This window comes from Halyomorpha halys, unplaced genomic scaffold, assembly GCF_000696795.3.
Source record: "Halyomorpha halys isolate HHAL.00 unplaced genomic scaffold, Hhal_1.1 Scaffold1035.1, whole genome shotgun sequence".
NCBI classification, from domain to species: Eukaryota; Metazoa; Arthropoda; class Insecta; order Hemiptera; family Pentatomidae; genus Halyomorpha; species Halyomorpha halys.
Genome location: NW_027107491.1, coordinates 389,946 through 417,935, shown reverse-complemented (window position 1 = coordinate 417,935; position 27,990 = coordinate 389,946). Strand labels below are relative to the sequence as shown.

The following is a 27,990-nucleotide window of genomic DNA, read 5'->3' as shown; positions in this document are numbered from 1 at the left end:
GTGTAAAATTAATTACATTAAGTGGCACATCTGTTTGGTTGATGTTAACAAAAAGGTATAGACTATTTAGCGAGGCTTTATATGGACTCGGGGACCTCTAAACGTCTATTTCTGTTGAAAACTCTAATTTAAAATTTTGCTTGACTGCAATACTTACCATATATTCAATATCAGTAAGTGAAAGTAAAAACAAAATGACAGGTGTTGCTGGAAATGATTTAGATCATTACTTTTTTTTTTGTAGTAAAATTGTAGTACATTAATCAATATTACACTTGTACAAGAATTCTTTCTAAGTAAGAATAATGTAACTGTTTCAGTACAAATTCAAGATTTTCATTACAATTGATCACCAAAATATTATGAGTTGGGATCCAAATAATGACAAAGGTTAGTGGTGATTCATTTGATGAATAAAGCAGATGCATTTTTACTCCTTTCATCATTTAGTTTTAGTTGTAGGTATTCCCTCCTCTTTCCTCTCCAATGAATCAATATCTGTTACCAATTTGGCTTAGGATAGTATACATTTTATTTAATTGATACAAACCAATTTTCATTAATACCAGAAAAATCTGTTTCATAAGAGTCTGATTAATTTCAAAGTATATTACCCATTTCATCATAAACTAAAATTAATAATCCTTTCAAAGTGTTATTTTTACTATGGATATTTTCAATTCATGATTTAAAACATAAAGGAACTCAAAAATGTTTTTAAAAAGAATAGAAAACATTCATTACTTTTAATAGTTATTAATAATTTATTATAAACAGTAATATATGCAAATTACACATATAATACATAGAAAAAATAAATGCTATTAACTGATTTCAATATTCCGATTTAGATGAAGAACACTATTTATTGGTATCGATTCCATTTAAACAAACCTTACTTTGTGGATAAATGATTTTAAGGGTAACTGTAAAAAATAAAATAATAATGTTATATTTTTATATTGCAGTAGATAAATACACTTATACACCAAAATATTGCATGCATTAAAGTGCAATCATGTTTCAATAGAGATAATAAATATTTTGTAAATAAAAATAATTAGGACTAAAATAAATTTTTAACAAAGAAAAATATCTTATTACATACCAACGACGCCAATGTAATTATGAAACTAGATAGAATACTTTTATATCTTATACAAAATATAATAACATTATATAGCTCAGATAATAAACATAGCCATGTAAGCCCAAATTGACTTAAAATTATTTCAATTAATCAGTGATTATTAATATTAGTCACTGATCAGCCTTTTATTTATTTTCAATAAACAGATTTTAGAGCTCACTAAAAGTTGTGTATAACACACAAAAAGCAGGAAAAAAAAAAAAAGACAAAAACAATGAAACAAGCAGAAATCATTAAGTGATTTACAAACTTATAAATTTTACATGTTTGCAAAATTTATACATGCAGGAAGGCATGCCAATTTAGTGACAGTAGCATGAAAGTATCTGGATGGAAACATCATAGAGAAACAATAGAAAAGAATGTTAATTTTAAGACGGGCGTTCTTCATTGATAGTCGGGGTTGTAACGGGACTCTTCAACTTTCTGTCCATATCTCTTTCAACATCTCTCAGCGCATCGTCAAAGCTCTGCATAGAACTTGAACGAGACGTAGATACTTTAGTCTGCACACAAAATTAAAACACAAAACATTGAAAACTTGCAATAAACATACTCGGAAAAAGGTAATCAAGATTTTTAATATTACAAATTCAAACTTTTTTGAAAAGGATATGTAAATTTTTAAAATTATTATATTTTTAATAAGTATGCGTTAAATCTTTTTTAACTTCATTTCATTTATTTGACAACATTTTGGACTTATGTGCCCACTTTTAAGTCCTCTAACACTAAGTATCATGCACAACATTATAAAATAGCATTGACACTATGAAACAATTATTTAATACAATTATATAGTTTATGTTAAAAAGATATTAACAAATGACTATTGGGACAACAATTACTTTTTTCTAAGAACATAACTAAGAAAGGACCAAAAACCTCATTAATTATATAATTGCAATTTTTTAATGGTCATAATAAATTATTGAATTTTTAACTCTCGATTAAAAAAAAATTATGATTAGTTCTCATAGTTTTGAGAAATCTCACCTAGAAAACTTCATCCATACATTCTTTGCGATTTAATTTTGTAGAAAATTTGGTTTATTTTTGTTGGTTTTGAATTTACTTTATTTTTTAATGATTATGCACCCCAAATTTTATGGTCATGTTTTAAAAAAAGAATTCTTAATTTTGTCCAATTTCCTGAAGATGTATTTCAAGTTTTGAAATTATAGGAATTTTAATTTTTACATCAAGTAGTCTGAAACAATTGTTTTCATGAAGACATAAAAAGTAATAAGATGTTTTTATAATCATGAATAGATGACTGATTGTATAATTGAAAGAAGGTAATGTGTAAAAATTAAAATGGGTTATGGCTTTTTCTTAGTTATATTTTTATAAATAAATAAGTTTTTTTTGTTAATAAATTGCGTAGATTTGGATTTGGACGGGTGTCACTAGGCGAATGTAAGTAGAGAGTGATCCTTCGGGTTCGTTAGGCCTTTATTATTATTATATTACTAATATCATCCTATTTAACATAAATTATATCATTGTACTGAATAATTAGACCAGTAGGATCAGTCACTTTTCATTATAAGTGAAAAATTGAAAGACTTGTAAACATTCTCAAGGATGTATGTATACTTTACACAAATTATTTAATAAGTAATAAATTAAGCATTTTTACAAAATATTTAATGTCTTGCAATATATATACTGAATAATGCCAGTTTCATTCTCACCAGCTAGGTTGATAGATTTTTATATGTGAATGATATTTTATAATGTTGTATGCAATATTTTATGGTAGAAGATGAGGACATTAAATCCGTAACATCATTGAATAAATGAAATGAGGTTCACAATTCCTTTCTAAAAATATATCAATTTTAAAAATAGGTAATTAACATAAGCTCCTGGAAAAATAGGATTAGATAAATCACAAAATTAAAAGATACAACATAGTTATTCAACTGAATAATTCAAAAATCTAAGATAATTATTGTTTTAAATAGACTGTCGTGACTGCAGTTATGCATCTAATTACTTTCTTCAATCTAAAAAAGGGATTGGTTAATTTATTTTATATAATTTTTAAATGTAAAATCATAAATCTCAAAAATGGAGATGTTAATTAAGTATAATCTTCAGAAATGATACTTTATTATAGCTCAAGATTTTTTTCTGAAATTTTCCCCCATGAGGGTTAAACAAATGTTGGAAGTAGATCTAGAAAAATTTGAGTTTGACCAAACTTCAAGTCTTTTCAAGAATATAGGGAGGCCAACTCATAAATGAACAAATACGATATTTTAATGTTAAATTTCCTAATGATGGTTAAGTTAGTTAATTTATAAGGTGATTCTAATGATAAAAAAAACTTTTGAAGTAATTTATAGAGGGATAGTCAATCAAATTAGATTATTGTATTAAACATACCTAAAATAATCTTCAATGAATCTTTTAAAAACAAATTAAAATATAATAATTAGTATCTTTAAAAAAAATTATATTAATGACAGATACAAAAATAAGTGAATCTACAATAATCAGGGACTGGATTTTGATGCAATGAAATCTCCAGAAAAATTGAATTTAATTTTTTAAAAAGGAGAAATCTGAAAAAAGCCATAAATGAAAATGAATAGGAAACAATAAAAAAAATTAATTTGAATGATGAAATCCAATTCCAACCTCATATTAAAAATTAGAAAAAAAATCATACAAACAATTTTTTTTTATGATTAATAAATTTAACATGTTGTAAACCGTCTGTTTTTATAAGAAAAAACAGTTTGTTTTGGTAGAAAAACAAAAGTCATTCAGTAGCATAGGATTTCCAAAGATATCAATATTTTAATTATTTTAACAAAGTGCAGGGTGGCCAGCCAGCAAACAGATATGAAAAAAAAATCATGCATACATTAATCTCTCATTATCAAGAACTCAGAAACATTGAATACGTCTGTCTTCATTTTAAATTCTTTAATTCCTATATTTTTGTTAATTTTTATTGAACAAGAATTCAGAAGTAGTATAAGTAAAGTAATTGGAATTAAATATATTATTTGTACAATTTATGAAATCAAATTCCTATTATAATTTTATTCAATAAAAAAAATATTTTAATATAACTGCAATTAAAAATATTATTTGTACAATTTATGAAATCAAATTCTACTGTCTTTGATAATTTTATTCGATAAAAGAAATATTTTAATATCATTTGAGAAATACTTATTGAAAAAAAAATTAAACCATCAAATTTATAAATTTATTTGTATCATATAAAATTGCTGACGAGAGGTATTGTAATTGATAAAATCACATCTGGAAATTCAAAATGTATATGTTGAAACAGTTCTTCTTCTTAATTTCTGTAAAAAAATAAAAAAATCAACAGTTACACTACTGAACTTAAATAAGAAATGGATTTAATCAGAAATAACATTAATTCCAATTAATTAAGTTGTGCTTCATGATTTCATAATGAGGACTGTGTAATTATAATATTCTGCTAAAACACTTAAAACCAGAGGTTCTTGAAGCATGGAAGTTGCCTGTACGTACACTAATGCAGTATACAGTAACAGGAATGAACTTACTAGAATTTTTTTCAAATAAAGGAAACTTAATGGAACTTAACAAAAAGTTGATGATTAATGGGGAAAACAGATGTATTGAGGTTAATTGTTCCCCTCCTTTCACCAGCCAATTATTTAAAAAAGTAACGGACAAAAATGTTAAACTTCTCAAAGGGAAAACAAACGAACTATAAAACGTATTAACTTGGAGCAGTAATTTCAATTTATATAAAATTGTTTTTGGTTGTCCTATAACTTAAAATTTCCTCACATGTTAATAATGAAGTTTTGATGAGATAATGAATCTCGTTCTTACAATTTTAAGAGAGATTGAAATATAAATCTGTTCATAAAAATAGGCATGAAATTTAAAAAATCCTAATCTCAATCTATTTAACAAAAGTACATTTAACTTCTGAACTAAATTGAATTTTGAGAAAAAGAAGACCCCTTAGAATGAATAACTAAGTTAAGTAAGCTTAGGTTCTGAAATAATTATGACAGAACTAGAGCCTACATGCGAAAATTCAGATAATTGTTATTCTTCATTCTTTAGTGATGTAGATGGTGTCATTTGTAAAATGTTTTAATATTTGATTTTTATAATTAATACCATACATGAAACTTACACCAAACATATATTATATAACAAACCTTTACGTTTTCATAAGCACTTCCTACTCGTTCCTCGAATGAGCGGAAAGATTCCGAATTTTTTAGCTGACCGATTTTACTTGAGATTCCAGATCCTAGTCCACCTAGAATAGAGGATGTTTTTTCTGTTGTCGCTTTGATCACAGACTCAGTTTTCTGGTATCTAGAAAACATGCAAAAACAAAATATTTTAATTTTTAATAATAATAATCAACTACCCAATAAAAAATAATAAATACTTCCAGTCTAATCCATACATTATTAAATGATTATTACCTAATAATAAATAACACTTATTTACCAACAGGACCCACTGATAAACCCATATGTGTTAGTTTTTTTTAGTAACATAGAATTACTGCTATTTTGAGGTAATATATGTTAGTTGTTGTCACATGAGTACATGCAAAAATGAAAACATCAAGCAATAAAGTAAAATGCAGTTATGACCAATTAAATAAAAACAGTGTTCATAACTTTTAATTTGATTAATTATTACTATATACAAATACTAGACCCTTCAATGCTTCTCTGTTGTTAGATTTGAGGATGAATATAGAATAATTGAACACAATTGAAAGTTTTCAAAACATTATTATTTAAAATAATTAAACATTAGATTTAATGGAAGATTGCTGATTGTGTATGATTAATAAAAGGATGGTCTGGGTATGGACAAAAAGCAACTTGAACAAAATAAAAAACTATTTATAAAGACCAAAATTTCACATTGTTTTTTTAATAAAATTTGAGTTTCTTTTTGACCGCATCCGGATGGACCATCTTCTTTTTATTATTTTTAATGAGGTGTAGATAGTTGACCGTAGATTAATGCTTGAAGAAGTTTGTCGGGGGGTGCGGTCAGCAAAGAACAACATAAATAAACAAAACCATAAATAAATATGGTTATTTATGTTGTTCTTTACTGACCGCACCCCCCCCCCCCGACAAACTTCTTCAAGTTTTATTATTTTTATTTAAACATTGGATTAATTGGTAATTATACATATTTAGTTCATAGCGGTAAATAAAATATCTGGTGTCTCTATACTCTTTACTCACGGGTTTCCAAAAAACTGCTTCATCTCTCATTCTTAATATTAATCCAATAACAATCTAAGTAGGCAGTTAACTATCATTAAAATGATCATTTAGAATGTTCGTTCGCGTACAGATTTCATGTTAGAATGAAAAATAAATAAAATTCAAAGCGAACCTGCTTAAATTCTACAACTTTTTAAAAAGTATGGATAAAGGTTCAATAGGCTGTAACTTCTCAAATAGTTTTCTGAATTCAATGAATTTTTTTTTTGTTTTGTTTTGCAGGGAATATCACCATTCAAATAACATCATAAAAAAAAAAATTCCAGTATTTCAAAAGTTTATTGTGGACAAACCATTTATTCGAACCATTCCCTTTAATATATCTAGATTAGGCGATAAGAAGAGAATTCGGTTACTATCGTAACCTTTTGAGAATGCATTGAAAATAAAAACAGAACCTAAATTTGCTGTATCATTGTTAATATTGTTCCGATTTAGATGATTTTTTTTCTCTTTGTTTAGATAATTTGATTATCTATCATATTGTTATATATATATATAATACAAAATATGAATAGTTCTTATATGATAACCTCACTGTTCTTTAATATGAGAGGGAACATTTTTTGTAGGAGTGAAACAAATTTGATTTCTGTTTTTAGCACCTCAAAAAAAACTTTAAATATGAATTTTCGAATAAATTTGATAATAAAATTTGTTGGCTCAAAATTTTTGCCTATGATTTCTTTTGAAAAATCAATAAATTCAACACGATTCAACCAATCTACACAAATCTTGGGAGAGGTTAAGGGCCATATACACCACACCAAATAGCATAGATTCGATCTAATTCAACAAATAAAAATCAAGTTGAAAAGTATTTAATTTCTTTGAAAAATGGTATATAAGGGTTTCAGATAATACAAAACCAAAATTCGTTGGTCTACTTTACTTTTTATGCCTCATTAGGTTTTTACAATTTTTTGTAAATATAAAATCATTTAATGGAATCAGCATTATGATTTTCTCATTTTTCAGAAAGAGACAAATTGATTACCATATATAACTGTGAACAAATTTATACTTGCTGACCAATCCACCAAAAATGTTAAATTTTGTTCATAAATTTTTTTTACCAGAGAAATCAGGGATTTCAGTAGCTTTGAACCTTCTCCCGGTGACATGGAACATTTTGTCACTAAATACACCGCATATAAATTGGTCCAGTATTTTAAAAGTTTATTGTATCAGGATTTGAATCATTCTCTTTTATATATAGATAAATATATCCTGACAGCCTAATGGATGATACATATAATTGGAAAACTCAAACTCAAGATTATTCTCAAAAATATTTTCTCTTAACCAGAATTATGTCTTATCGTTAAGATTTCAAAATGGATGACAATGTTAACCTCCACTTCAAACTAAAACTATTATAGCAAGTTAATTTTCACCTTAATTTTTAAATCACACATACCTCACTATATAGAAGTACACCGCATCAACCCACCCAAGCATTTGAAACTATGTTGAAAAGAAAAAATATTAACACTAAAAATGGTAAAAGCAAAGCAGGTGACATAAGAAATGAAAGAAAACCACATAATTATGTTCAGAATTAAATGAACCATGAGTGCTACAAGAAATATAAGCATGAAAATAGAAAATTACAAATATAATAAAATTATTAATTTACTTAAAAGAAGTAATCATGAAAAAGATATGAAAATGTTCTTCAAATTACTTTTTCCAGGGCTAAGTTAAACAGTAATGGCGAGAATTTATCTCCCTACCTCAAACCTGTTCTAACTTCATAGGCTGAATTATACTCCTCCTCTACCCCTTCCCCCCCTCATCCTAAGAAACTACTTAAAATAAAATCAATAAGTAAACATCTCATATATAAAATATTGCAGGACTTTTATGTTAATGTTTAACAAAACAAAATTATACAACTTGATTGAAAACACTAGTAATTAAAAAAAAATTTCCTGCAGCACTCAAAATGGAAAGCACCCTACATAGCTGAAATGAATAAAGAAGTAAAACCAGTAACAGTAGCCAATAGTCATCAATAAAAATACTGTCCCTCTATATACCACATGCTATAAATGAACAGGCAGAATAAATAAGTAGAATTGATATCCCACTGAGGATAAAACTTACATAGGTGCTTCACTAACTGCCTTCCCAATCTGACCAACCTTTTCTTCCACAACCTGGTAACTACCACCAATTAAAAAAAAAATAAAAATAATTTATTTACAAAAAATAAAGAAAATGAAAACATAAATTATAAAAAAAAAAAAAAAAAAGGAAGAAAGAAAGAATGAATAATATAGTAAATAAAGCAATTAATAAAAATGATAATTAGCACATTATTGATTAAGTGTTGTTAACAATCTTACCAATTAAAACGTAAATAAAGTTTTTCTATTCTTGTTGATAGATCAATTCAAAAAGAATAAAAATAAATTTAATATTGGTAAAACAGCTAACTTGCTTAGCAATAGATTTTGGAAGTTTGTAAATTAATTTGGAGTTTAATCTCCTCAAGTACATTAACTAGGGCAGAAAGGAAGGGTTATTCTTCAGATCTACCAACCTATTCCAGCTAGAGTGGAAGGTCACAATTTACTCTAGAGTTGTGACAAAATAAATTGTATTTTATCCAGTCTAAATTTGAACTTGTGATGCTTCAGATATAAGAAGGCTAAAGTAACACGGCTTCATAACGAATTCAAAATTAATTATAATTAGTAACTTTCTTGAAAGCCCCAGATTATATAAAATTGAATCTGAACTTCAGGGAAAATCTCGAAGCAATGTTGTTTATTTTTTAAATTAATACATAATACAAAATAAAAAAATTAAATGAAGAACAGAAAAGACACCAAACCAATGAATATAACTAACAATATGAAATTAAATATTAAGCATTTAATTTCAGATTTATAATATGTTAAAATTTTAGTTTAGTTTGGTTTCAACAATAACTAACTAACTATTGTTTAAATTTTTTTTTTAATTAAAAACAAAACAAAAAAAAAAAGACACATTTTTACAGGTCAATCAGATCATTAGTGAAGGGAAACATAATTACATACTTAAATGCACATAGCATACAAAAATTGAGAATTAACACCATTCTTAAGAATTTAAAATGAAAAACAAACACTGATAAGAACCAGGTACAGATGAAATACGCTAATTAGTTAGAAATATAACTTGATAACTGTCAATTTATTTATCAGTACTAACTGTACTCACTTCAGAAATCAAGACAGTCATTTCTGGAGATATGTTCAACTGTTATATATAAATATCGCACTATAGGCCCGTGAGTGCAGTACTTGATCAAAATTACATTTAGCAGCCAGGTCACCACTCAACATTAAGTATAACCCAGAAGGGTAACAACAAGGTTTTATTTAAGTTTATGGGTAGCTGATTCTTAATGTTAAATTGAAGTAATATTTAACAGTGGGGCAATGTAAATATTTATTACGTAAACTTTAACCTAAAGATAGTCGTTATAATGTATGCAGATTTACCAATTTTGTGTCTTGAATGTAATGCCATGATAATATATTGTTTATGCGAATGAGCATGATATCGTATAGTTTATATTTCAAATGATTTAAAGAGAAGGGAACATACTTAATGTGAGAGTTCTCACAGGGGTACACTAGTAATTTTTATTGGTAATATAAAATATTACAAAGTAATTTTTACTAATTCATTAGTATAAAATAAAACCATTTTTTTTCTTTTATAAAAAACTATACTACCGCTTTAAGTTCAAAATGTTGTATGTTTAAAAATTACTGTAATTTTCAACTTAGATAAATACTCAAGTTCGAACAAAGAAATACAATTTTTTTTTTTTTTTAATATGGATACTTTTCAAGGGATCAAACCAGGACTTAAAGTTTTATGTTTTACTATTAACTTTCCATTTCAAATAATTGGGCCTTTTTATTTCTCTGAGACCTAGATTTGTACTTAGTACTCAATTTTGTCTGATTGTGAGTGCTTCTGGTTAAATTAATAAAACAAATGAAATAGAAAAATATGATTTTTTAAACTATATTTTAATGTGCTGACTACGACATGTAGTTTGTTAACCAACATAATACATGTTATTCCTTGATAAAAAAAATCAAAGTCTATGGTCAATATTTTATACAAACATTCTACAGCCTTATTATTGATGTTATAATACTGAGCTATTAATCAAATTAAATTGCACCTCCAGCACTGTACATATTTCTGCCCTTGCTATAACATTAAATTTATGGCTAAAATGGTGGTTTAAAGTACTTGAAACTGTTATAGGTTAGGTGCTCAAAGAGTTGCCCACAGTTAGCAATCGTTCCCAGTCGCTAAAGTGGGAAGCATCAGCTAAAATCAAACTTTATGGCTTATATTTGAATCAATATCAATATTAATGTCTGTTTCTTAAGTACAGTATATTCCAACCACATACTAAAAAAATGAGAACAACACCATAACTAGAAACAGCTATTTTTTTATGGAGTTGGAATGACTCCACTATCAATTTTCTGATAAGAAAAAATTCATATACTAACGGAGATTCAAATAAGAATTCCAATGAGCTAACATATGCCTTAACTTAATAATGAAAAAATTAACTTAAAATTGTATTAACTAATAATACTGACACATTAGATTCCTTCACATTTTTAATTCCTTGGCTCATATCGTCTTGGAATTCTCGCCAAACGCTGAACCCAAGCTTGCGCTTCAGCTCATGGGATACTTTTACTTTTGAAGCAAGAACATGTCTCAATGTTTGTATTTCTTCTTCGACCTACAACAAAACATTTAAATTTATGTAATCAATGCATTTTCACAAATGGTAATAAATGGACTTACTCTATTTCTTAATAAAGTTGTTTTCAACAAATAAACTATGACTAGACTAATTTATTCCAGTGAACCGTTAGCATGTTAAAACTAGCTGAGATAATAATAAATATACTTATTTTGAAATGCAGAAACAGCATACTTTTTACAACCAATAAGATGTATAACAATCCTGATAACATGTAACAGACAATTTGATGTTTTTTATTAAATAAATTTTAAAATAGAGGTTAACACTGGACAAGTCAATTATATGGAATCCACATAATGAATTTTTATTAAAATTATGTTTGTTTTGGTTTAATTTGTTACGATTAAAAATATCCTATCAAATTTAGTTAAATGCACTCACCAAAAAATGACAGATTTCCCAGCATGTATGTTTTTCAGTCATTGATAAAAAAACTTAAATAAATTAAATCACAGTATACTGTGAGAGGAGTTTCAATAACAATTTGCCATAAATTATCAGAGGTAATAAATGTGATTAGGTTCCGAAAATGTGAGATATAAGTGGATTTAATTTACTTAAATAAATACCTTTATCTATAAGGACTTATTTCAACCAGAAGACCTAAACACAGTAAAAATTAAAAGCCAAAGTTCCAACGAACAAGCTTGATGGAATGAAGATAAATACTTATACAACCAGAGAGTATAAGCAAATAAAAATATAGAAAAAAAAAAGGTAACAGAAACAATAACAGATAAAAACTGGAAATATTAGTAGAAATTAACAAACAGTTTGAAACACAATCTAATCTGACAAAAACAAAATAAAACACAATGCAATTTTCGAAGAACATACTAACTTTTGCGAGTTCATCTGCCCATTCTTTTTTTTGTCTTTCCTGTTCTTCGGGGCTCAAGCCAGCAAGCTCGTTGATACCTGAATCTGGGGACATATCACCATGTGGTTTTTCTATAAACAAACATTACCAATGCATGAATAATTACATTAATACGAATTGTTATTTAAGGTAATTACATATCTAAAATTAATCATAAATTTATTAAAATATTATATCAGTGCTTGACAATCAGCCAACCAATTTTAATTAGCATTTCAGTATAAATTGTGAGTAGTATTGAAGTACATATGCAAACACAGGAACATTATGGTGCTTAAGCTAAGATTACTTTTTTGAAGAATAAGTGAAGTTTGAAACAAATTTAGAACAATATATAAAATTTTAAATTAAATATTATGATGTTTATCAGTGACTACTACAATACTTCAATGATGAAGTTTATATAGTGAGATTTTTTTTACATTAAGTGGAAAAATTTATCTGTGAATGGAAAATGTGAAATAATTATTAATGAAATAATTAATTAATGTCATAAATTCCCCTTCAATAAGTAACATTAACTATCAGATAAACATATGGATAAGCTAAGTTTATATTAAATAAAAGAATTATCAACTTTAATTTTAAGAAATTATTGGAAAACACATGAACCAACCTCCATTCACCAGTTGTAAGAATTTTGTATAATTTTTTTGGCTTGTAATTTTTGCAAGATAAGGTTTGGATAAATCTTGAAATTTTACACGGACGGCTTTAATAAATTTATTCTTTCCAAGTTTTTTGCTATAAAATTCAGTTTCAACAGTACACTGCTCCGGTAAATCTAATGGAGGAGGATCAAACTCTTCTTCATCAACGAGAACAAACATTGAGCCATTCTCTTCATCCCAGTCACTCTCTTCTATATCAAAACTAGGAGTTTCAGATTTGGAGACTAAAGCATAGAAGCAATCTTCTTCATATTCAAGTGAAGTAAAATCTTCTATGTCGTCTTCATTTAATCTAATATTGACCTCTAGAGCATTGGACATATTGTTTACAACAATTCTTTTGATGAAACAGTGGAAATTACAACCATTTCAATTAGAAATTTTTAAACACAAGAGAATCTTTGACAGATAACTTATTAAATTTAAGAAAACAAAATTGCCTAAATAATTAGTAATTCCATTCTTTAAGAAAAAAAAAATTAAACACTAAGAAAAGTTTTGGAGGTCATATTGAACAACAAATAGGTCACAGCACTTGGAAAAAATTTTTTTTTTAAATGAGAAAATGTGTTTAAAAAAGATGTAGGAGAACTGTACCCTCCATGTTGAAGGAGAAAAGTAACTGCTACAGTTGAGAGCAGATTTGCTGAGGTGTAGAGCTGGAGAAAGGTCTCTACCCCCACCCACAGGCTATAGTTTTTATTTTATTTGGTCATGCCCATCATCTGTTCTTTCTTTTTCTTTCCTTTTTAGTTAATCTAATATCAATAGGAAAGAAAAAACAAATTTTTTCAATAATAACCACAATAAGAATTAGCATTGTTATTGAAGAATGAAGAGGCAATAAATTGTTTTTATAATATAATGTTTAAAGAAGAAACAGAAAAATACAATAAAAAAATAAAAAACAATTAAAATGACAGGAATTACTAAAAAAAGGGGAAAATATTCATAGTAAAAAAAGTACTAAAGCTTATGGTAAATGGAACATAACAGTACCTTGTCCTACATCATAGGAACAGATATAACTAGAACACCATTTAGAAATCCAACATTTTTAAACTAAGTAAACACCCTGACTAATGTATATAAGCATTAAAATAATTTATGTAGTTCATAAATCAATCAAAAGTACTTGGGATCAAGGCAATTTATTTTTAAACCTATCAGATAAAATTAAAAGTGCCAATCTTTTTAACGAGATGTTAAAAGTAGATTTATTTTGTAGTTCTAAATGTTGAATGTCGAATATATTTTTATCTAACCACAAAAATCATTAAACCTATAATTAAATACATCATATTAACACATATAGCATTTGACTTGATTTTTAAATAAATATACTTATATAAATTTATTTAATCATAAATTTGAACTACACATATAAATATTTTAAGAATATAATTCGTATGAATAATTCCTTACAAGCATGTGAATTAAATCCAGGAATTATATAGCTCAAATTGTGTATCTTGAATGTTTATATAAATAAATAAATTAAAAAATAAAAATAATTTAAAAAATAACCTGTCCATATACATTTAATAGTCAATTGTAACTCTATAAAAATTTTGAGAAAATAATTGGAATGAATAAATTTTAAACATACGTATTAAATTCAGCACTTGAATAAATAAGAATGTTTAAATTGGATAGTAAAATAAATTCCATTTAAAAATACTATTAAAACGGAACATCATTAAAAATGGTTACATTAGATTTCTTTAAGTTACATAAATAAAATTTATAGGTAATAATAGTGAATTAAAAACCAATCCTTATGTAAAATCAAGATCTGAATTAATACTTTCTGAAAGTTTATATGCAATGATAAATAATGAAAAAATTCAATACTTTCTATTCTAAATTAACTCAGCTTAAATGAGGTAGAGATACTTCATTTAATGATCAAATAAAATTCAATTTTATCGAATTACTTAAGATAACTAACAATTAACCACTTGACCATTTATATTTGATACAGATGGCAATTTCTCAAAGTTTATCAATAATCTTAAGAAAGGCAGCAGTTATAATGTTACTTGTATGTAATGATAAAAATATGTAAATTAATTTTAATAATTAGTAAATTAAAAATACAACAAAAGATTAAAAAATAAAAATCAATGTGTTGACCGTTGACCCTTAACAGAATTCTTATAATGTTGTGCAATTCAAACTATTATTTTCTCGATAATGATAATTAACTGATGATAAAATTATATATAAATTGAATTTTTAATTAGTTAAGGACTGAAATAGAAAACATATTCAACTACCAATTGACCTTCTCAGATTACTAGAATGATTTAAAAAATAAAAAAGAAGCAAAATAGGCCAAGTTATAAGTATTCATAAAATATACACTTTTAACAGGAGGGAGCGGTATTAGGCAAGTGCAACACCTACACAATATTTTAGAATTAGGAAGTTATCACAAAATTTTGCTTCTACATTCTATAGTCAGTTGATTTAATCAAATTAATAGAAAATAAAATATATTGGAATATCATTTGAAAACTTGAAATCCATAAAATTACCTAAAATTTTGAAATTACAACATCAGAGACAATAGAGAGAACACATACCATTCAATTCAAAAACAAATATCCTAGAGATCAGCCAAAAATAACCATACAACTTTAATCAATAGCAACAATAAAGAATCCAAGGTCAAAAACCATTGAAAACACTAATTTTCTATGCATTTATGGTGTTATCTAACAAGATTCTTTCTAATCAATTGCTGAATAACTGTTTGAGATAATTTAAATTATTAAACTTCAAAAACTTGGATCTGAACACTGGCAGAGCATTAAGAATCTACAACACATTGACTCTTATAACCACTACATTAAGTGAAAAAAAAGCGAATTAGTTACAATTAATATGACAATCAATAAACATGGTATCATTATGTTAGATAAAAGTTTTAGCAGGTTAAATCCTGCCGGCAAATACGTAAAATTATTAATAACACACTAACCTGGTGAAAGCTCGCTCATTGTAAAGCTTAATATAAAAATAAATTAAAAACTTTTGGCTGTCTCTTAAATTCTCTCCAATTCCTCTATAGGAAATAAAAAAACACCAAGTTAAGAAAAACAGATTATTTTGCCATTCAGCAGTGTACTTCAACGTGACAACACAACAATGATCTGGATTTGACATATCACAAAAATGTATTATTGTTCTCATCTAATACTCTATTAAGCGCATGTAAAACTATAAAAAAATATATAGATATTTAATAAAAACATCATGATGGTGCTATTGAATTCGTTTTTAATGTCATCTATAAAATAAATGAATTAATAAATCGAAATATCATGTTAGCATTGAAAAACGGCAAAACTTCAAAATAAACTAATCTCAAGATCTTATTGGCCCAAAAATGTGGGAAGCTTTTAGAGTCCGTTGTGTTTGAATATTTGTGTGTTTATACAATAAACAAGAGCTATTTTCCGAATCGGATGGATTTTCAGTAGCGAAAAATAGAAATGTAGTATTGGATTTCTTTCTTATGTGTGGGAAGGGAAATTCGGGTAGCCGGCAATTCGTTTATTTTGGAAGGAATAGAACAGGTGTCAGAAGTCTTGTACTTGTCTTAATTCAAAATGTTAATAAACTTATAAGAATAGATTTCTTTCTTTAAGGAATTCACAGATTTTTTTCATTTTTACGTGCTATTAAATAGATCCTGGGAAATATTGAAGCTGTATCAAAGGTAAGCTTTATTTTTGAGCTATGATATGTTTTTCCATTGTATGAATCTTTTCATTGTTTGAAATATGCTTTGTAATGTGGCATTGTTATATTATGTTCTTCATTATGAAATTAAATGCAAAATAAATTACTTCTAACACAAGGCACCCATTGTGTGAAAGAAGAGACTGTGGGAAACTTTTGTTTACTCAATTATAAGTAATATAAGCCTGTCATATAGTCAATGTTAGGTACTATGTACTCTAAGAAGTAATTTTACTATTCATTTTTGCTAAATGGTTTTATTATTGGATATTATTTCCTTTCAACTGAATTACGTAACTAGCTCTAAATATTACATCCATTCTGTAAAGTATCTCTTACTAACATGAATAGAGTAATCAGGCCATTGAGGTATTGAGACAAAAGAAAAAATCTTAGGCGCTGCTGCTTTAATTATTTTTTTAACTTTTAAAATTGTTTTTATTTATCAAAATATAATACATATTCACATAATTACGGAGACTTTTGACCAGATATAATGAAATCATTAATATTTTGTTTACAAAATCATTTTCCTAGATTATGTCAAAGATATTTATTTCCTTTTATTATGTGATAATTATCAGAAACCTACAAATATAGCAACCATGATTAAAGGGATATGGCTAAAAGTATGTTTTTGTTATAAATGGTGTAGATGCTTTTTCAGATCTGTTTACAATTCTTGAAGTATTTTCATTGTTTCACTACAAACATAAAATATTTTAGCAAACTAGAATTTGTACATAAGCGTGACAGTAAATTATAATATAAATTTGGTTTGCTATAGTGTCATAAATTCAGTATGAATTAAATAAGCTATATTCATCACCTTTGCTTTTATAAATGAGTTTCTAGCTTCATTTTTTATGTTAGGTCTTGAATTTGTAATGCGAGTTGGCATTTGGTTTCGTTTTTTAGAAATAATTTTCATATACTTTGACATGTACCTAACCTGGATTATAATTATACCCTTATGTTTTCATTATTAGTTTGTTTTTTTTGTTTTTTTTTATGGGAGCTGTGGTTTGGCTTATTTTTTCTAGGCCCTATAAAATTTAGTACCTGACATTAGGTAGTTAAAACTCTGACAATTATTAATAAAACCTGGTGTCGACTACTCATGTTTCTCTCTATTATTGTATAGTAAAGAATCAATGATCCTTCAAGTATTTCTTCCATTAACTAAGTTTGAGCTATGGCTGGATCATTTTATTTATTTTTTTCCTAATACCACATTATATAGGGAATTTTACTTTCACATCACAGTATTGTTTCCACCCAATTTTTGGAAATGATCTCCAATTACTCCTAGATTGGATCGGCATTGCAAACTCATTGATAAGTCCTCTTTCTTGATTCTCCGATATGATCATATCTTGACATATACAAGATTTTATTATTCAGTTTGTTGCAATATATTTATAATTTATCAACTAGGAAGACATAATTGTAAGATCATTAATTCAGCTTTGTTATTCTAGATAAATTATTGTTATTGTGAGTTTCTAATTATGTCTACTTAACATCGTAGAGTGTTATTTTGAAATATGATTAGACTAATTGACGAACCATAAATTGGAAGGGCATTAAAAACTTTGACTCTTCTTGCAGATACCTCAGTACCTTTCAGCATGGAGTCCCAGCCTCAGTACAGGGTTTTTATTCGTTCCTTTGTATGGGCATTTTTTTTTATATGGCCAATAGTTTTTCTTCTCTGTCTTCTAATTATCTCATGGTACTGCATGTACGTGGTTCCAGGTCTGCACACCAATGACCAAACTAGTGGAATTGGCATTCTTTCATTTTCCTTTCAATGACACGACTTTTACTTCCTTTGTGATGTCTTCTCTCTTTTCTCAGTCTTTTTTTCCCCCTATTTTTATTTCATTTTTTATTTTGGAGTGCTGTCCTTATTTCCTCTCTGTCCCACTTTTATTACCCCTACAACATCTTTATACCGTTAGTCCTGTTAATTCAGTATTCTTACATATTATTCAGACTCCATACCATTTATGGACTGTAGATTGTCCGTAGTATTTGCCTCAAACCTTTCGAACATTCAGAGGCATGGGTTTACATCTCTGTCCCTTTGTTGTTTGAGAGTCCTTACTCCTTAAACGTTTTCATAACCCAAAATAATAAAGGAAAATGCAGTTTTTCAAACTTAGGAATATTTTTTAATTGTTTTACCTTTTATTGTCGAAAGAATTTTGATCATCCTTTTAAATCCATGATCCCCTCACTCTGGTTAGAATAAGTTTACCTGTTTGGTTTCCTATAGACAACCAACCCTCCGCCCTCCATTTATCATAAATGACTATGTAGGTAATAAAAATACATAAAATAGTACATTATTCTTAGTACCGCATTCTTTTGATATAATTCATTTTATTTTTTCTCCTAGATGGCGGCTTCAAAAAGCACTGTAGAATTCAGTTCTCCAACTGATGGAATCTTTACATGGGCAACTCCCTTGAGTCAACCAAGGGATTTAGAGTTTTCAACCAAAAGAAAATGTAATAATGATAGTGGATACAACAGTGTGAGCCCTGCCTCTGTCAGCAGAACATTCAGTAATTATTATTCAGGTGGTGATACTCCAGATGTTTCTAAGGATACCAAATTTGTTTCAAGAGAAGGAGAGGTTATGTATACTCCAGCTTTGAAAGTAAAAACAGATTGTAAGAGGTTGTTATTACATTGTTCTCAGGAAGGAAAATCTTCAGAATATTTAGGTAGTCCACCAATCGGGGAAATGGATTCTTACTCTGATTTCTTAATGGATGCATCACTATATACTGAGCCCATGGATATTTCAGTTGTAGAAACTTCACCGCAGTTGAATATTATACCTGAAGAAAGTTTAGACATGTGTGAAGTATCGAAAAAAATTACTGTAGACTTGTCTATGGATGCTAGCTCAATTTGTTCAGAGCCTATTACTCCTTTAAGAAAAATTTATGCTGACAGATTATTCAAAACTCCCTTAACACCAATTAAAGCATCTTATACATCACCTAGAAAAAAGAGATTTCCTTTAAAAAAGAAGACTCATCGACCAAAATTCTTGACCGGGTTTGAAAAAATAGATATTCTTTATCAACTTGGTGAAAAATCCACCTATAATCCTGTAATTGAAAGAATTCTCAGTTATTTGTCTGATAATGATTTATCAAATGTAACAATGGTTTCAAAAAGTTGGAAAAATATTTGTTTAAGTAATCCTAAAGCAAAAGATAGATGGCTGAAATATATTTCCAAAAGAAAAGAATTTAAGGAAAATCTACATTGTGTAAGTACACTATTATACTTCATATCCAGTATTTTATTTTTAATTAAGTACAGGGCTCCATATCAACAAATTTTCACTATTTATGTTTTCAGGTTCTTATATAATATAGTAACCTGAATCTAATGCTATTGCTAATCATACTGCCATAATTTAATTTCTGATAATTGAATATTAGTTACTCCATACAGTGTACAAAACGTTTTCTTTTCATTACAAAAAATATTGAAGTTTAACGATTTTGGTTCTAAAGGATTGTAAATATATATACATATTTAGCATGCGCCAAGAGTTCTAAAATCAGCGAACTACCATATTGTGTATTTGAGGATAGCAAGCTGTTTCATTCCCAGTGTTTGGCTTTGGAAACAGAATTTTCACTGAATAAAAACAAAATTTGTTAATACTTATTCTTAAAAACCAACTTTTAGTAGATGTAGATACTAAATAAACAATTAGTTGCTACTCTAATAATGATTTTCTTCAAATCTTTGTCAAGGTGAAAAAGGAGTTCTTGCTTACCCGATTAGAACTTCAATGCGATAAAGTTTGAGGTAAAATGTGAATTTTTTAAAATGCTTCATTGTTGGCTGTAAAGCACTTGGAGTAACTCTGAGCACTTGCTACTAATTTGTTAGGATGGAAAAATATTTTCTGTTTTCATCCGATGTATTGCTTTATACCATTAAATTCCTGTAATTCCTCTGTGCATATCAGTGATTAGTGCATTGAAATTCGTTGATGGTTGGATAAAAATTTTTATTTCATGGCTTGATTATATTTAGAAGGACCCCTTCTACCAAGAGTGCAAGTCATCTGTTAATAATATAAATTTGTTTAAAATCTCCATCATTATTACTAATCCGTATATTATCTCTACTAAATATGCAACTACCGTTGTCGTAAGTTGATTAAAAAAGTTTCATTCTCAGGAAACAATTAAATGATACCCTTTATTGATATTTAATTATTTTAGAAGAAATACTTCAATTTAAACACTGAAAAAAAGGGTCTGCTTTCTAATTAAATTGTATAAATTATTTTTTGTTTTACCTGTACCTTATAAATTTGTATAATATAATTTTCACTGTATATCAGGGACACTTTCAAAATTCAAGACCAGCCAGCCTAACTGGTTCTGTTGGCAAAAGATCTTAAAGCTTCTTTTACCATTACAATAAAATTTAGATAAAAAATTGTGTAACCAATTGAATCTGATATTTGGAAGCATTAAAATTGGTTTGTTTGTGTATCATAAGACCGCCCTTCATCCTTTTACCATATGCTTTAATTAATTCTTGGAAGATGATAAATATACAAAACAATTTATTTTAAATGGTTTGCTGACTATGTATTATTGGCATTGTTCTGCTCTTCATTAAAAAGTTCATATTCATTATAAATCATTTTACTCTGACAATATTATCATCTATCTATCATATTTATCGACTTAATCAATTATTTAATCACTGTAATGTTCTGTATTCATCCCTCATTAATTATACTTGGGTGAATCACTTTTCTGTTTTGAATTATACATAGTACTAGCCTCCGATGCTTTAGTAACTAACTAATGAATAGAATCTTCATTGTTTATTTTGCTTTTTGTATCATTGGTTTTAAGGTGTATTGATAATTTTATTTCTCGTGTAAAGTGATTTACACTATAAATAATTACATTTACTATATTTATTTTTAACAATTTTACCATTTACTTTTGTTGAACTTCTGGATTGTTTAAATTTTGTCATAATATAGTGTGTAAAAATAAAATGTTGAATAATAAAATAACGTAATTGTTTTGATATATTGTAGTCAGTCAAATGAAGTGATAAGGAAAGTAACGTAGCTCGATAAGTCTTAGATAAAATGAATAAATTATGATGAAAATTTGAAGGGGATTTTATGCGTATATATTCATAGAAATTAAATCACCAATTGAGTAAACAAGACCAATGGAGAAGAAAAAAGTTGTTGAGAAATTTATATTATTTACCAAAAATTTGGGAACATTACTTAAACATATACCCTAATTTCAGCCTGTATATATAAAGGCTCAATGCCTGTTTATCTGACCACATTGGACTTATCCTACCCATCAGCTAATACAGAAAATGCTTACTTAACAATAGATATTATACCAAACCCTCAGTGAAGACTCGAAAGGACCTGGTTTATAACCAGGGCTTTATTCTATTATTATTATTTTCTCTCCAAGTTAACTTTTATCATGCTAAACAAAATTCAAACCTTAAAAAACCTCTATTGGGAACACTGTTATACCTTTCAAGCCTGATTTTCGCTGGTCAGATTTGCTAGAGAAACAAATCAGAACTTTTTTTGTTTGTCTTGCAATTTTATTTCTATTACTTGAATATTTTTCAAATTTCTCATTTATTTCCATTTCAATCTTAATATTTTATTATATATTTTCTTTACTAAAAAAACTTATGGAGAAGTTTGCTTATCTTTCTATATCTATAAAAAAAAAAATTATCGCTTTGTGGTTAAAGATATTTGATATTGGTCAACATGTATAGATACATGTTGATATCTAAAAATTATTGATACTTAAATTCAAAAAGTTCACTTAAAATTGATAATAAGTTACTCAAACAAATTGGTTATTCTGATATAGTACGTCAGAAGTTGGCATTAGACAAAAATTATTACAGTTTTAATTGAATAAATACCAATAATATAAGTGGCTATATTTTTTCGCATCAGGAAAATTTAACCCAAAATGCCTACAATGTTGTAAATATTGCATGTTTATGTTTTATGTAAATTATTTGTTTGCTTGTTTTTAAATGCAACTTAATAACATTCTTTTCTGATTGTTTGTTCTATCTGTATTTATGTTAATTATTTAATCTTCAAGGCTGTAGATCTAATAATTAAACTTATACTTTTATTTTAGAGCGGAGGTAAGCAGAAACTTTCCACAACACCCTTGGTGAATAATGTTAATAGAAATCACAGTACACCATTACAATTAAGGCAGCCCTTGAGTCCACCTGTTAGCCCTAGTAAATTACGATTTCATTTGTTTCAGAAGGTAAGAGAATTATTATATAAATATTAAAAGATATTTTCATTTATATTTTATACTTTCGTGTAATAGAAGTAACGTGATTGATCAAGTCAATTAAAATGAAATCGGTGTGCGTCCAGTTTGAACAATTTTTAGTATTGATTGTTCTCATAGTATTAATATTAAGAGATAGAGTTGTCAATTGTTTTATAATCATATTAAATTTTCGATGCAATACTATCATAACTCAAAGATAGGTTAAATGGATTTCAAAGATTTTATTTATTATTGATTTAAACTTCCTAATGATGTATTCTTCATTTACTTTTTCGAGTACAAATGATCTATAATATAAAATAAAAATCTTAAGAATTCCATTTTCTCAATATTTAGATTTTTGAGTTATGTTAGTATTGCATTAAGAGTGTAATAAATAGTTTAGTTTTCCTGTGATTTAAAAAAAAGAAATTAAATTAGTCAAATTTTTAGTAAAAATAATGTACACCATGATCATTATATTTAGATCGATTTTTGTTAAATCTCCCTGACTTAGAAATTATCTTCATTCTACTTACAAAGTAAACCCCCCATTATTAGTAATTAATTGGGTATTTAAGTTTATAAAATTGCAGAATTGGAACAGAAATCGGTTCGAATTAGGAAATTGTTTTGTGTGGAATTAACTAAAATATTTTTAGAAAAGGTACACAAATTGAATAAATTTCTTCTATAAAAATTTTCATCGTTTGGAAAATGTAATAAGTATTTATTTTAATTGGAACAGCTACAAAAGTGATGTAAAGTGGACTGCGAAAGCAAGACACCAACTTTTGAACACCTTGAATATTAATTATGTATGAACGTGACACGGAAGAAATTGAAGACGCCATTCAATTCATCGTTAGATGTCCTATTTTGACTGCATATAAAAAAAAGATATTTTAATTAAGGTAAATTCATTTGAAGAGTGTTAACAAAAAGATTATTAGTGTTCCCACTAACTTGTAATATTTTGACTGCATATAAAAAAAAGATATTTTAATTAAGGTACATTAATGATGATAAATTTACTGTATTATTAGAAAGTAAAAGTCAGTCAGTATTCAGTAAATAATGTTAAATTGCATGAAATCATATTTCTTGCTCGGTAAAAGAATTTAACAATATTTGATCAATATTATTTTAAAATAAATTACAAGAGTTCTGTCAATTTGAGTCACATATTAGTCATTAAAAATTGTATTATATAATATAATGTTTATTTCTAGTAGTATAATTTATTTCTTGATTTGTTTGTTTAATATAACGCATAGCATGTGGTAAACGGTAGGCTCTGATGATCAAAGCTTTAGTTATGTTTACTTAAGTAAACATTGTTAACAATGTGTTATGTTAAATACAAATATAATACAAACATAAATAAAAAAACTTTATTCTATACTTACAGTACACCTAATACATGTAGATATAATAGATTAAAAAAAAATATTAACTTATGCTTTTCATCTTTTACTTAATCAAATAAAACTTGTCATAAACTTTTTTGCGGAATGATAGTACATATAGGATATGACATGAGTATAGGATTTCCCATCTTCAACCCCGTCTTAGTCAGACACCACACCCTCAGGAATGTAACCGAACAAATTGTGATTTGAATATTGCTTTTATTTTTTAACTGTGCTTAAATGTTAAGTTGTTGCCTACCAGTTACTTATTTTAAGTCCTAATTATATCTTATGATAAAATATTTGTCCGGTTTTAATGTAAATTATTTAAAAAAAAAAAAAAAAAAATAGAGTTACTTACAGGTTATGTTGTGCCTGTCCCCTTAGAAAGTCCTCAGTCTTCTAATTTTGGAAGGTGCCTGTGAAAGGTATGAGTCAGTTATGACAGTAGTGTGGGAATGTTTTGAGATAAGGAAGGCCAGGCATCATACAGGAGCATTGTTCGTTATCTTTGTTTTGTTGTTCTGTAGATACTATACTCTTTATCTTACTAACAATAACATTTTTTCATTGTGATACCTTAGTTTATCTATTTCTTCTTTTTAAATTGCTGTTTAAGTTGAAAAATAATTGTAGCTTGTTAGAGGTATAGTACATTGATTTATTTTATTGTGTCTAAATCATAAACATGCAAAAGAATTTGTATTTATATTTCACAACATGTTAGATTACTCAGAAATTTAAATAATCTGTCATAAACTCTACCTTTTTCATCTGTTGGAGTGCCTAAGTTATTTGTTTTCCATATTATCAGTTTTTATTAGCCACAATTTTTTTTTTTTAGTTTATGTTTACTTATTTATTTTTTACTCCTGTTTATATATTATACATACTTTATATATTTTTACTCCTGTTTTCCCATTGTATGTATAATGAGAAAACAAGAATAAATACAAATAGATAAAAAAAAAAAATCTATACCTATATAGATTTAAACAAACATCATAATTACTTTTGTCATGAATTTATTTGCTTATAATGTTTTACATTTGTTTATTGGTTTTTATTATTATTGACCGATAAATAGTTTTATTTATTATAGCCTTCTCGTAATTAGATTTTGGTTTTTCATCTGCAATAATTTCCATTAATCAACTATTTATTTTTTTCTTTTATACTTTAATTATCTCACAATTCTGAATTAACCACTGCATACTTAAGTTCTTTCTTCATTCTTCTAACTGGTTCATCAGTAGGTAAGAAGAATGATAGGGTACTTAGATTTAGGGAACATAAAAATAAAAACGTTTTCAATACCACTTTTTTTAATACAGACATCTAAAGTTAATGAATGGTATCACAGAAAATTGTTTACAGATTGCCATACTTGTTCTATCTTTGGTTGATAGATAATTGAAGTCATAATGACTTGAGTGCATTAAGAAAAGAGCTCTTGACTAGTTTGGGTTCTATTTTCACCTGGCCCAGGTAATATTTATTCTGTGCCGGTCCCACAAAATTGATCTTAATACTCCTCACCTGGTTAGGGTAGCTTAGAAACTTTTAGTTAACATATTGGTGGGACCATGATCTCCCTAAACAATCTGGAGGAACATTCCGTCTCACTGACTGGTACTATATTTTTCATGACTGAAGCCTCTACAATTTGGTTTGGTTTGTCTTAATCTTCATTGTGCCCAGAGGGATAGGTGCTTAAATTAGCTCATATTTATTGATTTTAGCTCGCCTGAAAATAAATTTATCTTTAAACAGATGTTTTCTAGCCTTGAAATTCTCCCAACACAACCCCTGGAACTAATGAAGCACATGTGAACCGGGTAAATTCATTTGAAGAGTGTTAACAAAAAGATTATTAGTGTTCCCACTAACTTGTAATATTTGTCAGGGGTCGATTGTTTGGCTAGTTCTAGCTGCCAATACCAGTACATAGTTAAGCAAGTAATAAAAAAATTGTTTGTATATATTTAATTATGCCTGTTTTACTTTGCATAATCCAGTAAAATTACTAGTTAACCTAAAATTTATTGTAAACAAATTTATTGCAATGGATCTAATGTAAAACTATTTGCGAAAGACAATGTTCAATAATAATACTTCATATTGGAAGAAGATAGTTGACCATATAAAGTAGATTGGAGGAAGATAGTCCGGGTGACTATCCTCCTCCAGTAATGCTTAATATTTTATTTATTGTACTTAGTCGAGAATATTTATTTATTTTACCTAACTTTTAAATGTTAATAGCTGTATCCACCACGTGTTCTTTCTCATTAAGCTACAGTGGTTCTTTTATAAACTAGTATTTTAACCATAGTAGACTTATTAAAGTGAACATATCTTTCACAGGAGGCAAGCAAGTTAAAAGAAGATGAAATACTGATGGCGTGCCCAAGTTGTTCACTTCCCTCGACATGTAGTCCATCAACAAGGCTAGGCCGATGTTCTCGAATAAGCTGTGGTATGGAATTCTGTTGTTCCTGCCGTTCACCATACCACGGCCATAGACCCTGTACAACATCTACTCCAATCAGCCCACAAAAGCCGAAGAGGATTGGAAGTAAGGAAAGCAAGAGGTTTCTTAGAAGACTGTGATAGTATTTTTCCTTTGGAAAAGTTTGATTAATTGCTCTTGCAACTATTCTACTTAAATAGTACAATTTAAGTGCTCATGCCTTAGTTATGTAAGTATTCCTATTTTTATCTCAGTGTTTCTTTTTTTGTGTCTAGTTCACCATTTTTTGTTGAAACTTTAATATCTGTGCATCACCATCACATTGTGGTTGTCCTCATTTGTAATTAATAAGATGTTTATTGTTAAAATGAAATTTTAATATATTGAGATTTAAATAAAATTGTATATAATTATGTATTTATGAATTGAGATGCACAGTATGATAAAAAAATATATATATTTAAAACAAAAAAAAAAAAAAAAAACGGAATTGGTGAAAGACGAAAAGTACAAATCAGCCAATATCTGATTGATGAAAAATTTGCTCTCTATTTTATTTTATTGTGTTTTAGTTTTAAGTGATAATAAAGTTTTTATGTCTTCTATGTATGTTTTTATACTTTTGTACTTACGTTTGTATATAATGAATAATAAATAATAAAGATTTGAACCTTTATTTAATTTTGTGTTTTTTCAATTGTATTATCGCTCCTTTATAAACTTGATTTTTTAAATTTTTTTCTTGAAATTAATACAGATTTTATTATTTTACAACATTTAATTTTGTTTTGTGTGAATTTATATTTGGAAGTTTGATTGATTTTTTATAAAGATTCAAAAGATCTAGCAATCTAGGAATTGGTTCCATATTTTCGGGTTCACAATCAGAAGTGCAAGAAATATTCTGAAATGAATTCATTAGCTATGTCTATATAATAAGTTAAAACAGAAAAAAGGGACCCACATTTGCATGTGCACATGCTACTATGACAAATTCACACTTGTTGATTACAAGAATTTTTAATAATAAGTATGAAATAATTTTATGAAAATATTTTATATATTTAAATCTATTTGTTTGGCATTAAAAGCTGAATGGTCCGAGAAAAATGCGAGTAAACATTTTGTAAATAAAGCCAGAAAATATGAGGAAAAAACCCAGTGTAAAACATCACACTATTACATTACTATTTT

The 27,990-nt window shown here is 27.3% G+C and overlaps 2 protein-coding genes across 8 annotated transcripts; one reads left to right on the top strand and one right to left on the bottom strand.

Annotated features, from left to right (window-relative positions):
* Nucleotides 1-944: 944 nt before the first annotated feature.
* LOC106687987 (tumor protein D54) lies at nt 945-15,994 on the bottom strand. Of its 7 annotated transcripts, none has more exons than XM_014432236.3 (6): nt 15,789-15,994; nt 12,093-12,202; nt 11,076-11,224; nt 8,557-8,616; nt 5,344-5,506; nt 945-1,656 (listed from the first exon to the last, which is right to left on the bottom strand). In XM_014432236.3, the coding sequence occupies exons 1-6, from the start codon at nt 15,805-15,807 to the stop codon at nt 1,522-1,524; spliced, it is 636 nt and encodes a 211-aa protein (XP_014287722.1). In that variant the 5' UTR covers nt 15,808-15,994; the 3' UTR covers nt 945-1,521. The 7 variants fall into 7 exon arrangements, with proteins under 7 accessions (XP_014287722.1, XP_014287723.1, XP_014287718.1 ...); XM_014432237.3 differs by lacking the exon at nt 15,789-15,994 and adding an exon at nt 13,400-13,523; XM_014432232.3 differs by lacking the exon at nt 15,789-15,994 and adding an exon at nt 12,748-13,393.
* Nucleotides 15,995-16,138: 144 nt separating this feature from the next.
* LOC106687986 (F-box only protein 5) lies at nt 16,139-27,472 on the top strand. The gene is made up of 4 exons (XM_014432230.3): nt 16,139-16,529; nt 18,957-19,844; nt 22,762-22,899; nt 26,691-27,472. The coding sequence occupies exons 2-4, from the start codon at nt 18,957-18,959 to the stop codon at nt 26,934-26,936; spliced, it is 1,272 nt and encodes a 423-aa protein (XP_014287716.1). The 5' UTR covers nt 16,139-16,529; the 3' UTR covers nt 26,937-27,472.
* The last annotated feature ends 518 nt before the right edge of the window (nt 27,473-27,990 follow it).

Bases quoted from the DNA above. Each gene is read 5' to 3' on its own strand.
- LOC106687986 (XM_014432230.3), top strand. From the start codon at position 18,957: ATGGCGGCTTCAAAAAGCACTGTAGAATTCAGTTCTCCAACTGATGGA. The intron at 19,845-22,761 runs GTAAGTACACTA...CTTTTATTTTAG, and splicing joins TTAAGGAAAATCTACATTGT to AGCGGAGGTAAGCAGAAACT. The intron at 22,900-26,690 runs GTAAGAGAATTA...TATCTTTCACAG, and splicing joins GATTTCATTTGTTTCAGAAG to GAGGCAAGCAAGTTAAAAGA.
- LOC106687987 (XM_014432232.3), bottom strand. From the start codon at position 13,123: ATGTCCAATGCTCTAGAGGTCAATATTAGATTAAATGAAGACGACATA. The intron at 5,507-8,556 runs GTAAGTTTTATC...CATGTTTTCTAG, and splicing joins GCAGTTAGTGAAGCACCTAT to ATACCAGAAAACTGAGTCTG. The intron at 1,657-5,343 runs GTTTGTTATATA...TTTTGTGTGCAG, and splicing joins GTGCTTATGAAAACGTAAAG to ACTAAAGTATCTACGTCTCG.